The sequence below is a fragment of the Crinia signifera genome, chromosome 2 (assembly GCF_055691185.1).
Source record: "Crinia signifera chromosome 2, ASM5569118v1, whole genome shotgun sequence".
NCBI lineage: Eukaryota > Metazoa > Chordata > Amphibia > Anura > Myobatrachidae > Crinia > Crinia signifera.
Window position 1 is genome coordinate 1,024,731 of NC_139218.1, and position 14,688 is coordinate 1,039,418.

Consider the following 14,688-nt stretch of genomic DNA (forward strand, 5'->3'; position numbering starts at 1 on the left):
CTGCTTCTGTCTCACTTATACATTACCTATACTTCCTGTAGGCTCTCCACGCTTCCAGTACATCACCTTCTCACTGCTCATTCTAGACCACTCCAACCTCATTCTATATCACTACTCTGCACAACCTGGACACTGATCTCCACACTGAACTAAATGCTGTCACACACTGCTTCTGTCTCACCTATACACCTCACCTCACCTGTAGGCTCCCCACGCTTCCAGTACATCACCTTCTCACTGCTCATTCTAGGCCACTCCAACCTCATTCTATATCACTACTCTGCACAACCTGGACACTGATCTCCACACTGACCTAAATGCTGTCACACACTGCTTCTGTCTCACTTATACACTAACTATACTTCCTGTAGGCTCCCCACACTTCCAGTACATCACCTTCTCACCGCTCATTCTAGACCACTCCAACCTCATTCTAGATCACTACTCTAAACATTTTTACACAGAAATATGGCTCCTCGATCCAGTCCCATACCAGTCCTCGCTGTCAGGTCTCACCCCCTCTTAACTTCCACACCTCTCACATGCACCCACAACCCACACAACCTAATTACTATCTCACCTGTCCCCTCCCTTCCTTTCTCCTGTGCTCTCTGGAATGCTAGATCAGTCTGCAACAAGCTCCCTACTATCCACGACCTCTTTATCTCTCACTTTTATAACCTTCTCGCCATCACCGAAACCTGGCTCTCCTCCTCTGACACTACCTCCCCTGCAGCCCTATCTTATGGAGGCCTCTCCTTCACACACTCGGTCAGACCTGATGGCCGCCAGGGTGGAGGAGTGGGCATCCTCCTCTCCAGCAATTGCACTTTCCGCGTCATCCCACCTGAGCCCTCCCTCACATTCTCCACCTTTGAGGTACACACTATCCGCCTCTTCTACCCCATTCACCTCCTTGTGGCTGTAATCTACCGCCCCCCTGGCCCCTGCTCCCCTTTCCTTGATAACTTTGCTGCGTGGCTTCCACACTTTCTTGCCTCTGACCTCCCCTCTATCATCCTCGGTGACTTTAACATTCCTATTGACATCAATAATGCTGCCTCCTCTAATCTGCTTGACCTTACCACCTCCTTTGGACTTTCTCAATAGACCTTTACCCCCACTCATAATCTCGGACACTCCCTTGACCTAGTCTTCACCCACCAGTGTAATCGCTCTGATTTCTCTAATTCTTCCTTCCCACTCTCTGACCACAATCTGCTCTCTTTCACCCTCTCATCCTCCCCTCATTGCCCAGACCCACAGTCACCAGACGTAACCTAGGTTCTCTTGACCCTATTGTCCTGTCTTCCCTGGAGACTTTCCTCTCTCCTCTCTCAACCATGACTTGCCCCAACCAGGCTGCCTCTTTCTATTACTCTTCTCTCACCTCTGCTCTCGACTCTGTAGCCCCCCTCCACACTTTCCCCCTCCGACGCTCTAAACCCCAACCCTGGCACAAAAAAATAACACGATTCTTGCAAAAATGTGCACGCTCTGCTGAACGCCTCTGGAGGAAATCTCACTCTCTGGCAGACTTCCTCCATTTCAAGTTTATTCTCTCCTCCTACAGCGCTGCTCTCTCCTCTACCAAACAATCTTTCTTCAAATCTCTCATCTCTTCCCATTCCTCCAATCCCTGACGTCTCTTTGAAACTTTCAACACTACTTCGCACCTGCACCGCCTATTCTTAAAAAAACAAATGTGGACCCTTTATCTCCCACAAGCTACCGCCCTATCTCTCTTCTCCCATTTGCCTCTAAAATACTAGAACGGCTGGTTTACAGGCGTCTCACCAGCTACTTGTCTGACCACTCCATCCTTGATCCCCTTCAATCTGGCTTTCGCCCACTTCATTCCACTGAGACTGCCCTAGTGAAAGTCACCAATGACCTGCTGTCAGCTAAATCCAAGGGTCACTTCTCCCTGCTTATCCTTTTGGACCTATCACCCTCTCCTCCTCCACACACTCCAAAACATTGGCCTCTCTGGCACAGTCTTCAACTGGTTTTCCTCTTACCTCTTCAACCGTTCCTTCTCAGTCTCTGCCTCTGGCTCTACCTCACCACCTTCTATCCTTCCTGTCGGGGTCCCTCAGGGTTCCGTCCTTGGCCCCCTTCTGTTCTCTCTGTACACCTCCTCTCTGGGTGCACTCATTAACTCCTTTGGCTTCCAATATCACCTCTATGCTGATGACACCCAAATCTACCTCTCCTCTCCTGATCTGTCCCCCACTGTTTTCTCTCAGGTTTCCAGCTGCCTCTCTGCCATCTCCCCCTGGATGTCTGAGCGATCTCTGAAGCTGAATATGGACAAAACCAAACTTAATATCTTTCCCCCACCCAGAGCTATGCCCCCTACTAATATCTCTATCACTGTTAACACCACCATCATCTCCTCCGTTCCCCAACTCCGCTGCCTGGGTGTCACTCTTGACTCCTCCCTCTCCTTTGCACCCCACATCCAAGCCCTGGCCCATTCTTGCCTGTTCCAGTTACGCAACATTGCTCGCATCAGGCCCTTTCTCTCACAGAGTGCAACTAAGCTGATCATCCACTCATTGGTCATCTCACGGCTTGACTACTGTAATGCTCTTCTCACTGGCCTCGCTCAATCCCAACTAGCTCCTCTCCAATTTGTCCTCAACGCTGCAGCCAGGCTTATCTTCCTCTCCCGCCGCTCTAATTCTGCCACTCCCCTTTAACAAAATCTGCACTGGCTTCCATTCCCCTACAGAATCCTCTTCAAACACCTCACACTCACATACAGGGCCATCTCTAATTCCATTGCTCCATATATCTCTAACCTCATCTCCATTCATACACCCTCCCGCCCTCTACAGTCAGCTGACGACTGTCGTCTCTCCTCCACCCTGATCACTGCTTCCCATGCTAGAGTACAGGACTTTGCCCGTGCTGCACCCCTTCAGTGGAACGCACTCCCTCGCTCCATTAGACTCTCCCCGACCTTGAAAAGCTTCAAACGGGCACTGAAAACTCACCTATTTATCAAAGCGTACCCTTCCACTGCATAAACAAGCTGGTTCTCCGACCCCTTGCCTGTTTACATCCTGCTATCTAACCACCACCCCCTCGCTTGTACCTCTTGTAATCTGTCTGTCTCCCCTTCCTACTAGATTGTAAGCTCCTCCGAGTAGGGCCCTCTTCCCTCCTGTTATCAAAGCCCACGTCTCTTCACATTTCACTCACAGCTCTCCTTTACTCCAAGACTCAGTGACCATCTTCATACTCATCTCCATCATTGGCCTCAAGCCTCTAGTTGTATGTTGATTGGGTCCTCACTACTTACATTAAAGCTGTAATGTGTATTGAACTGTGGTGCTCTTTATTTGTACTGTATTTTTGTTATTTATTCAATGTTATTCCAAGCTTTGTCTCCCTGTATTGTTCCTTTGTACGGCGCTGCGAAACACTTGTGGCACCTTATAAATAAAATAATAATAAAGTATGTATGTATGTATGTATGTATGTATGTGGCAGCATATGGATGTATGAGGAAGGCAGTGAATGGATATATGAGGGAGGCAGCATATGTATGTATGTATGTATGTATGTGAGGAAGGCAGCATATTTATGTATGTATGTATGTATGTATGTATGTATGTGAGGGAGGCAGCATATGTATGTATGTATGTATGTATGTATGCACGTATGAGGGAGGCAGCGTATGTATGTATGTATGTATGTATGTATGTATGTATGTATGTAGGAGGCAGCATATGTATATATGTATGAGGAAGGCAGCATATATATGTATGTATGGAAGGCAGCATATGTATGTATGTATGTATGTATATATGTATGTATGTATGTGTGAGGGAGGCAGCATATGTATGTATGTATTTACGTACGAGGGAGGCAGCGTATGTATGTATGTATGTACGTACGTACGAGGGAGGCAGCATATGTATGTATGTATGTATGTATGTATTTACGTATGAGGGAGGCAGCATATGTATGTATGTATGTATGTATGTACGTACGTATGAGGGAGGCAGCATATGTATGTATGTATGTATGTAGGAGGCAGCATATGGATGTATGTATGTATGGAAGGCAGCATATTTATGTATGTATGTATGTATGTATGTATGTATGTATGTGAGGGAGGCAGCATATGTATGTATGTATTTACGTATGAGGGAGGCAGCGTATGTATGTATGTACGTACGTACGAGGGAGGCAGCATATGTATGTATGTATTTACGTATGAGGGAGGCAGCATATGTATGTATGTATGTATGTATGTATGTATGTATGGGAGGCAGCATATGTATGTATGTATGTATGTATGTATGTGAGGGAGGCAGCATATGTATGTATGTATGTGAGGGAGGCAGTGTATGTATGTATGTATGTATGTATGTATGTATGTATGTATGTATGTATGTATGTATGTATGAATGTATGAGGGAGGCAGTGTATGGATATAGGAGGGAGGCAGCGTATGTATGTACAGTATGTATGTATGTATGAGGGAGGCAGCGTATGTATGTATGTATGTATGTATGTATGAGGTAGGCAGTGTATGGATGTATGAGGGAGGCAGTGTATGGATATAGGAGGGAGGCAGCGTATATATGTATGTATTACGTAAGTATGTATGAGGGAGGCAGCGTATGTATGTATGTATGTATGTATGTATGTATGTATGAGGGAGGCAGTGTATGGATGTATGAGGGAGGCAGTGTATGGATATAGGAGGGAGGCAGCGTATATATGTATGTATTACGTACGTATGTATGAGGGAGGCAGCGTATGTATGTATGTATGTATGTATGTATGAGGTAGGCAGTGTATGTATGTATGAGGTAGGCAGTGTATGGATATAGGAGGGAGGCAGCGTATATATGTATGTATTACGTACGTATGTATGAGGGAGGCAGCGTATGTATGTATGTATGTATGTATTACGTAAGTATGTATGAGGGAGGCAGCGTATGTATGTATGTATGTATGTATGTATGTATGTATGTATTACGTAAGTATGTATGAGGGAGGCAGCGTATGTATGTATGTATGTATGTATGTATGTATGAGGGAGGCAGTGTATGGATGTATGAGGGAGGCAGTGTATGGATATAGGAGGGAGGCAGCGTATATATGTATGTATTACGTACGTATGTATGAGGGAGGCAGCGTATGTATGTATGTATGTATGTATGTATGAGGTAGGCAGTGTATGGATGTATGAGGGAGGCAGTGTATGGATATAGGAGGGAGGCAGCGTATATATGTATGTATTACGTAAGTATGTATGAGGGAGGCAGCGTATGTATGTATGTATGTATGTATGTATGTATGTATGTATGTATGTATGTATGAGGGAGGCAGTGTATGGATGTATGAGGGAGGCAGTGTATGGATATAGGAGGGAGGCAGCGTATATATGTATGTATTACGTACGTATGTATGAGGGAGGCAGCGTATGTATGTATGTATGTATGTATGTATGAGGTAGGCAGTGTATGTATGTATGAGGTAGGCAGTGTATGGATATAGGAGGGAGGCAGCGTATATATGTATGTATTACGTACGTATGTATGAGGGAGGCAGCGTATGTATGTATGTATGTATTACGTAAGTATGTATGAGGGAGGCAGCGTATGTATGTATGTATGTATGTATGTATGTATTACGTAAGTATGTATGAGGGAGGCAGCGTATGTATGTATGTATGTATGTATGTATGAGGGAGGCAGTGTATGGATGTATGAGGGAGGCAGTGTATGGATATAGGAGGGAGGCAGCGTATATATGTATGTATTACGTACGTATGTATGAGGGAGGCAGCGTATGTATGTATGTATGTATGTATGTATGTATGTATGTATGTATGAGGTAGGCAGTGTATGTATGTATGAGGTAGGCAGTGTATGGATATAGGAGGGAGGCAGCGTATATATGTATGTATTACGTACGTATGTATGAGGGAGGCAGCGTATGTATGTATGTATGTACGTACGTACGTATGAGGGAGGCAGTGTATGTATGTATGTATGTATGTATGTATGTACGTATGAGGGAGGCAGTGTATGGATGTATGAGGGAGGCAGCGTATGTATGTATGTATGTATGTATGTACGTATGAGGGAGGCAGTGTATGGATGTATGAGGGAGGCAGCGTATGTATGTATGTATGTATGTATGTACGTACGTACGTATGAGGGCGGCAGTGTATGGACGTATGAGCATTTCCCGGTTTATTAGGGCAGTTGCGCAGGACATAAATATGATACCACACAAAAGCACAATATGAGAAAATATGAAATATATCAAATATCGCCGCTAAGAGGCAGAACTACCCTCACGGCACAAGCACCTAGAAATCGCGCCAATCTGCAGCGCAATCTGGAGTACCCAGAGGCGTCTCACAAGCAGAAAGTTGCCCATGAGCATAAGCACGTAATACCCTAAATAAGAGGTACAGGATAACCAGGTCTCCAGCACAGAGAACTCCTGGATACTGGAGAAGGAGCAGACAAGATATCCTCCAGGGACAAGTGACCAGAAACAGCCAGGACTGGGTAGGGAAGAGGCAGAAGCTATCACTGGCAGGGTTGTGCTAGACTGACTCCATTAAAAAGGCCTAGGTGGCCAATCACCAGGGGAGCCAGCCGAGCCCCGATACCCGGCTGAGCGCACTAACCAAGCGTCCCAGTCGCTAGGTAACCACCCAGCGTCTGTGGTTGCCACGCGACTGGCTACCCAGCGGCGTAAATGACGTGCCAGACTCTGCCGCATGTAGTATAGCGGGACCTGATGTCTCAACCTGTCGCCACAGTGGCTACCAGTGTGTTGGTGGCACTGCTCGGGTAGCTGTGATGGCTAGTTAGACGACGTGTGCTGGTGGCACTGCTCGGGTAGCTGTGATGGCTAGTTATACTACGTGTGTGGTTGGCACTGCTCGGGTAGCTGTGATGGCTAGTTAGACGACGTGTGTGGTTGGCACTGCTCGGGTAGCTGTGATGGCTAGTTATACTACGTGTGTGGTTGGCACTGCTCGGGTAGCTGTGATGGCTAGTTAGACGACGTGTGCTGGTGGCACTGCTCGGGTAGCTGTGATGGCTAGTTAGACGACGTGTGTGGTTGGCACTGCTCGGGTAGCTGTGATGGCTAGTTAGACGACGTGTGCTGGTGGCACTGCTCGGGTAGCTGTGATGGCTAGTTAGACGACGTGTGCTGGTGGCACTGCTCGGGTAGCTGTGATGGCTAGTTAGACGACGTGTGCTGGTGGCACTGCTCGGGTAGCTGTGATGGCTAGTTAGACGACGTGTGCTGGTGGCACTGCTCGGGTAGCTGTGATGGCTAGTTAGACGACGTGTGCTGGTGGCACTGCTCGGGTAGCTGTGATGGCTAGTTAGACGACGTGTGCTGGTGGCACTGCTCGGGTAGCTGTGATGGCTAGTTAGACGACGTGTGCTGGTGGCACTGCTCGGGTAGCTGTGATGGCTAATTATACTACGTGTGTTGTTGGCACTGCTCGGGTAGCTGTGATGGCTAGTTATACTACGTGTGTTGTTGGCACTGCTCGGGTAGCTGTGATGGCTAGTTAGACGACATGTGTTATTGGCACTGCTCGGGTAGCTGTGATGGTTAGTTAGACGACGTGTGTTGTTGGTACTGCTCGGGTAGCTGTGATGGCTAGTTAGACGATGTGTGCTGGTGGCACTGCTCGGGTAGCTGTGATGGCTAGTTAGACGACGTGTGCTGGTGGCACTGCTCGGGTAGCTGTGATGGCTAATTATACTACGTGTGTTGTTGGCACTGCTCGGGTAGCTGTGATGGCTAGTTATACTACGTGTGTTGTTGGCACTGCTCGGGTAGCTGTGATGGCTAGTTAGACGACATGTGTTATTGGCACTGCTCGGGTAGCTGTGATGGTTAGTTAGACGACGTGTGTTGTTGGTACTGCTCGGGTAGCTGTGATGGCTAGTTAGACGATGTGTGCTGGTGGCACTGCTCGGGTAGCTGTGATGGCTAGTTAGACGACGTGTGCTGGTGGCACTGCTCGGGTAGCTGTGATGGCTAGTTAGACGACATGTGTTATTGGCACTGCTCGGGTAGCTGTGATGGCTAGTTAGACAACGTGTGCTGGTGGCACTGCTCGGGTAGCTGTGATGGCTAGTTAGACGACGTGTGTTGGTGGCGCTGCTCGGGTAGCTGTGATGGCTAGTTAGACGACGTGTGTTGGTGGCGCTGCTCGGGTAGCTGTGATGGCTAGTTAGACGACGTGTGCTGGTGGCACTGCTCGGGTAGCTGTGATGGCTAGTTAGACGACGTGTGCTGGTGGCACTGCTCGGGTAGCTATGATGGCTAGTTAGACGACGTGTGCTGGTGGCACTGCTCGGGTAGCTATGATGGCTAGTTAGACGACGTGTGCTGGTGGCACTGCTCGGGTAGCTGTGATGGCTAGTTAGACGACGTGTGCTGGTGGCACTGCTCGGGTAGCTGTGATGGCTAGTTAGACGACGTGTGTTATTGGCACTGCTCGGGTAGCTGTGATGGCTAGTTAGATGACGTGTGTTATTGGCACTGCTCGGGTAGCTGTGATGGCTAGTTAGACGACATGTGTTATTGGCACTGCTCGGGTAGCTGTGATGGCTAGTTAGACGACGTGTGCTGGTGGCACTGCTCGGGTAGCTGTGATGGCTAGTTAGACGACATGTGTTATTGGCACTGCTCGGGTAGCTGTGATGGCTAGTTAGACGACGTGTGTTGTTGGTACTGCTCGGGTAGCTGTGATGGCTAGTTAGACGACGTGTGCTGGTGGCACTGCTCGGGTAGCTGTGATGGCTAGTTAGACGACGTGTGTTATTGGCACTGCTCGGGTAGCTGTGATGGCTAGTTAGACGACGTGTGCTGGTGGCACTGCTCGGGTAGCTGTGATGGCTAGTTAGACGACATGTGTTATTGGCACTGCTCGGGTAGCTGTGATGGCTAGTTAGACGACGTGTGTTGTTAGCACTGCTCGGGTAGCTGTGATGGCTAGTTAGACGACGTGTGCTGGTGGCACTGCTCGGGTAGCTGTGATGGCTAGTTAGACGACGTGTGCTGGTGGCACTGCTCGGGTAGCTGTGATGGCTAGTTAGACGACGTGTGTTGTTGGTACTGCTCGGGTAGCTGTGATGGCTAGTTAGACGACGTGTGTTGTTGGTACTGCTCGGGTAGCTGTGATGGCTAGTTAGACGACGTGTGTTGTTGGCACTGCTCGGGTAGCTGTGATGGCTAGTTAGACGACGTGTGCTGGTGGCACTGCTCGGGTAGCTGTGATGGCTAGTTAGACGACGTGTGCTGGTGGCACTGCTCGGGTAGCTGTGATGGCTAGTTAGACGACGTGTGCTGGTGGCACTGCTCGGGTAGCTGTGATGGCTAGTTAGACGACGTGTGCTGGTGGCACTGCTCGGGTAGCTGTGATGGCTAGTTAGACGACGTGTGCTGGTGGCACTGCTCGGGTAGCTGTGATGGCTAGTTAGACGACGTGTGTTGTTGGTACTGCTCGGGTAGCTGTGATGGTTAGTTAGACGACGTGTGTTGTCGGAGTAGTCACCGGACAGGGCACACGGGCGTGTGAGGAGTCACAGGAGAGCGCACAGGGCCGTCGGAGGAGTCACAGGACAGAACACAGAGCCGCCTCACCTCACACTGAGTTTCTCCCACACCGGGTCAGTCCTGAACAGGACAAGTCTTTTGCGATCATCTGTAAACGCAAAGTATTCTCCCGAAGAGGAGAAGTTGGCAGCGAGGATGTTATCAGTCTCTGAGATCTTGGTGGAAGCGTCGGCTCTGCTGGGCAGAGAGGAGAAAATTACACACACAGTATACGCCACACTGGAGAACATACTACGGAACGCGCCAAAGAGTGCCATGGACATGAATAGGGAAATTTACTAAAGGAAATTTGTAAAAAATAGGTGTATTTGTATTTAGAAATACACTTATTTTTGACATTTACTATCCCGAAAATAGGGCAATTCGTATTCGTATTGATGTGCTATCAATACGAATTGCCGTATTTTCGGGATAGTAAATGTCAAAAATAAGTGTATTTCTAAATACAAATACACCTATTTTTTACAAATTTCCTTTAGTAAATTTCCCCCATATTCTCAATGTTTCAGGTGCTAAACCTCGTCTTCTTAAGGAATAGTCATTATTCTTTATAAACACAGGTCTAACGCTGGGTAGTAGAGTGGTAAGAGAGCATCCTCTTCCTCCCAGTCAGCCAGGCTCCTCCCCTCCTCAACCCCGCCTCCAGGCCCGGAAGCTTAGTTTTTAACAAGCCAAGGCAGGAGATGAGAGAGAAGGAAGAGAAGCGCCGCACAGAAGCACAGCACAGAAACACAGCCTAGTTCGCACAACAGAGGAACTAGGTAACTAGAACAGTAACAGAACTAAAGCAGGCGCGGCAGGGAGGGAACTCTGTGGCCCCTGACATCCTTCAAGAAAGAGATTTAAGATATAAATCTAATTTCATTCTTCAAGGGCAACAGGGCTAATGCTGGGACATCCTAAAGCAGCCATCTAAGGGTGGGGACGCGCCTGTGCAGCAGCAATTACACACTCGCCAAAAAACGAATCCTGGGAGGCAGATGCATGAAATTAGTAAAAGCGCAAGAAAGTATTGGCGGACGACCAAGTCGCCACCTTGAAAAGTTGCTCAGCCATTGCACCAGCCCTTAACAGCCCAAGACACCCCCACAGACCTCATGGAATAAGCCCAGGCCCCCACAGGAACCAGGAGGGAGGCGACCAAGTACAGTATGCCTGCTTTGATGACAGATCTAAGCCAACGGGCAATAGTCTGCTTAGTAGCAGGCCAACCTCTCTTGAAATCCGTAGAGTACAAAGATAAAGTCCAATTTCTATAGAGACTTAGATGCGCAAAGCACTGACCACATCCAGGGAAGACTGTTCAGGAGAGGCATCCGGAAAGCAGGGACTACAATCTCCTGGTTGACATGAAATTTAGACACCACCTTGGGGAGGTGAGAAGGAACGGTTGAAGCAAGGTTACTGACAGGACATGGCCGATAGGTCAGACACCCTCCGGGCCGAAGCAATCGCCAACAAGAAAACGGTTTTCCAGGTAAGCCAATAAAGGTCCACTGACCTTATTGGTTCAAACAGGGGGGGGGGGGGGGGGACTGAAGAGCCCCGAGTACCAGGGAAAGATCCCAAGGAGCAACCTGGGGAACAAAGGAAGGCTGGATCCTGAGGACACATGCATGAAAGTGCAGACATCCTGCAATACTGCCAACTTCCTGTGGAACAGGATGGAGAGAGCCCAAGCTTGTACTTTTAAAAGAAGACAAGTGCAATACAGCCTCCAAACCTTTCTGCAAGAACGACAGAATCCTGGCCAAGCGGTAAATCCTGGGATTGAAACGGCGAGTGAAACACCAGGAAAAGTAAGCCCACCAGATGCGATGGTAAGCCCCAGCCGAAGTAAGATTGCAGGCCTTGAGCATAGTTGAGATGACCCTTGAGTTAAAGCTTTTAGCTCTTAACAGGGAGGTTTCAACAGCCACCCCGTCAAAGCCAGACAATGCAGGTTCAGATGTAGACAAAGAACTTGAGTGAGCAGGTCTGGACGTAGAGGCAGATGGAACGGAGGGCCACTGTTACGGCCTGCAGATCCGAGAACCCGGGGAGCGAGATCAGGGGGAAAGGCGTACATCAGAGCAAAAGGCCACAGGGTTGACAGGGCATCTACCATGCAAGCCCCCACATTGCGAGACCTGGACCCGTACAGGGTGACCTTGTGGTTGTGGTGTGATGCCATCAAGTCCACCTCAGGTCTGCCACAATGGTGTACCAACATCTGGAACACCTCCGGATGGAGGGCCCATTCGCTGGCATCCAGAGTATGACGGTTTAGAAAGTCTGCTTCCCAATTGAGGACCCTCGGGATAAAGATCGCTGAGAGAGCAGGGATTTTCCACTCTGACCATTGAAAGATGCGGGAGGACTCTGCAATAGCTGCCCGACTGAGAGCACCCATGGTGGTTATCATAAGCCACCATTGTCGCACTGTCCAACTGGACTTGCACGGGGTGACCTCAGACCCAAGGGTTCACCAGGCCAAGGGCCCTTAATTCAAGGACATTGATCGAAAGATGGGATTCTTGTGCATTTCATAATCCCTGGAAAGATCGTTGTCACCGCTCCCCAACCGCGGAGGCTGGCGTCTGTGATGAGAAGAGTCCACTGGTGAACACAAAACGGTCTCCCCCGCTGTGAGGTTCTGGTCTAGAAGTCACCAGAACAGGGAGATCCGTGCAGTCGGTGACAAGACAATCAGGTGGAGCTGAATAATGGAGAAGGATCCCGACCAGTTGGAACTGTGTATACTCCACCATGTCGAAGGCCAATACCATCAGGCAGGAATGAATGGATACATGCCTGATGGAGAGGAGACACCGGACACAGGACTGAAGAATCCTATGATGTTCCTCTGGCAGATAGATCCGCTGATGAACAGTATTCAACTGGGCCCCCAGATGGATTATGGCCCGCACTGGAAGCATGGAGGACTTCGGCCAATTTATCATCCAGCCGTGAAGTTCCAGGACTGTCACCACTGTGGCCAAATGGTCCTGGAGAACCTCTGGCAATTGAGCCAGGATCAACAGGTCATCCAGATACAGCAGTATCCAGATACCCTGATTGCGAAGTCTGCTGCCCATCACTGCCATGACCTTTGTAAAGACCTGAGGTGCCGTGGACAGGCCAAAGGGCAGAGCCTAAAACTGGAAATGACGGTCCTGCAGTGCAAACCACAGAAACCGTCGATGTTCTGGTCTGATGGGGATATGCAGGTACGTGTCCTGGATGTCCAGGGCTGCCATGGGATGCTGAGACAGAGGACACAGTTAACATAATATACTTCTAACAGGCAGTGATCGTGTTAAATCAGTTCACAATATACAGCAAGCACACAAGGCATACACTGCATGGCAGAGAAATGGCACTAAGCTCCTTAAGCAGCTATGGCTGGCCGGAGCATAAAACTCAGTAACTTGTGTCCTTGTAGGAGAGTTACAAGGAGGACTGACCCAGGAGTGGATCACCGGGTGGCTAATAAGCTCTCCATGTCCCTCCACATGTGCTGCCAGGCAGGAAGGATCAGTGAACCTGTCTGGGCATGCTTTCCTACTGTCCCCGGGGGAGTGGCTTTGTGAGGGGAGCCCACTCCCCCTGCTAACAAATGGCCACCAGGTAAGACAACCACATCCGGCCCCGGTAAAATGGTGGGGATCCGGCACATCCTGGGCGGCCCCACTTAACTGCTCTGCTGCCTACACACTTTATCCCTGGTGGTCCAGCAGGAGTGGGTGGCGTACCAGCTGTCCGCTTTCTAGCACAGACCGGCTTAATGCGCATGCACTCCTGGCATGGAACACATTACCTGATTGGTGCACCCTGGTGCACAGTCGGGGCCTGTGGTCTCCCGAGTGCTCGGGGCCAGCTGCGGTCATTCACCGATGCATGGTGCTGCAGCTGCGGGGTCCAGGTGATGGAGCAGCAGCCCATCACTGCTGCCCTGTCACTGACACCCAGTCATTGTAACAAAACAGGATGAAAAAAGCAAGGATTATACTCACGATAATACCTTTTCTTCGGAATACTTCATGGCAGCCATTACATTGGGTTTATCCCCTTCTCTCTCCCAATTAGACAGGTAGTTTTTTCCCCTAGGACCCAGCTCCTCCTCTTCCTCTTGCTATATAACCGAGCACCTCCCCCTAGACCATAGTCTTTTGAATGTCTCCGACCCGATCCTAGGGAAAAAACAGAAACAGGGAGGGCTAAAAAATATAGGCTGCCATGAAGTATTCCGAAGAAAAGGTATTATCGTGAGTATAATCCTTGCTTTCTCCTTCATACTTCATGGCAGCCATTACATTGGGATGTACCAAAGCAGTAGGGCGGGCTATACAATACCTCAAGCTAGCGCTTGCCTCAGGACCTCACTTCCGAACCGTGCTCCTGCCACATCCAGGGCATAATGCTTGGAAAACGTATGCAGAGATTTCCAAGTAGCAGCTTGACATATCTCACTGGCTGATACGTTCGCCTCTCTCGCCCATGAAACCGCCATTGCCCGTGTCGAGTGTGCCTTTATACCCTCCGGGACTGGACGTCCTACTTTCTTGTAGGTAAAGGAAATAACTTCTTTAAGCCACCGAGAAATTGTCTGTTTCGCTGGAACGAATCCCTTCTTCGCCCCTTGCGGGATCACAAACAAATTCTCTGTTTGTCTGAATGAGGCAGACCTATCCAAATAAATTTTAATGGCTCTGACCACATCTAACGAATGCAAATTTTCTTCTTTTTTATTTGAAGGATTGGGAAAAAAACAAGGTAAAATAATTTCTTGATTTAAATGAAAAAATGACACCACTTTTGGCAAAAAAGAACTTTTAGTCTTCAGGACTACTTTATCCGGGAATATCTTCAGATATTGCTCCTGAATACACAGCGCCTGGAGCTCACTAACCCTTCTGGCTGAAGTGATTGCTACCAGAAACGCCACTTTCCATGTCAAAAACTTGAGGCTTGTCCTGTCCAACGGCTCGAACGGAGCCTCCATAAGCCCATTTAGCACCAGGTTAAGATCCCATTGAGGAACCAAAGAACGAACCCTCGGCCGGATTCTCTTGA

General features: G+C 49.0%; 1 protein-coding gene across 3 annotated transcripts in view; it reads right to left on the reverse strand.

The window, feature by feature from the left end:
- Positions 1 to 14,688, reverse strand: part of WDR4 (WDR4 tRNA N7-guanosine methyltransferase non-catalytic subunit) — a 189,701-nt gene that overhangs the window by 159,101 nt on the left and 15,912 nt on the right. For 2 of the 3 annotated variants that reach the window (XM_083171428.1, XM_083171427.1), the window contains exon 4: positions 9,661 to 9,810. In XM_083171428.1, the coding sequence (XP_083027554.1) occupies positions 9,661 to 9,810 (150 nt within the window). The remainder of the gene's footprint in view (positions 1 to 9,660; positions 9,811 to 14,688) is intronic. The other variant, XM_083171429.1, reaches the window with a different exon arrangement.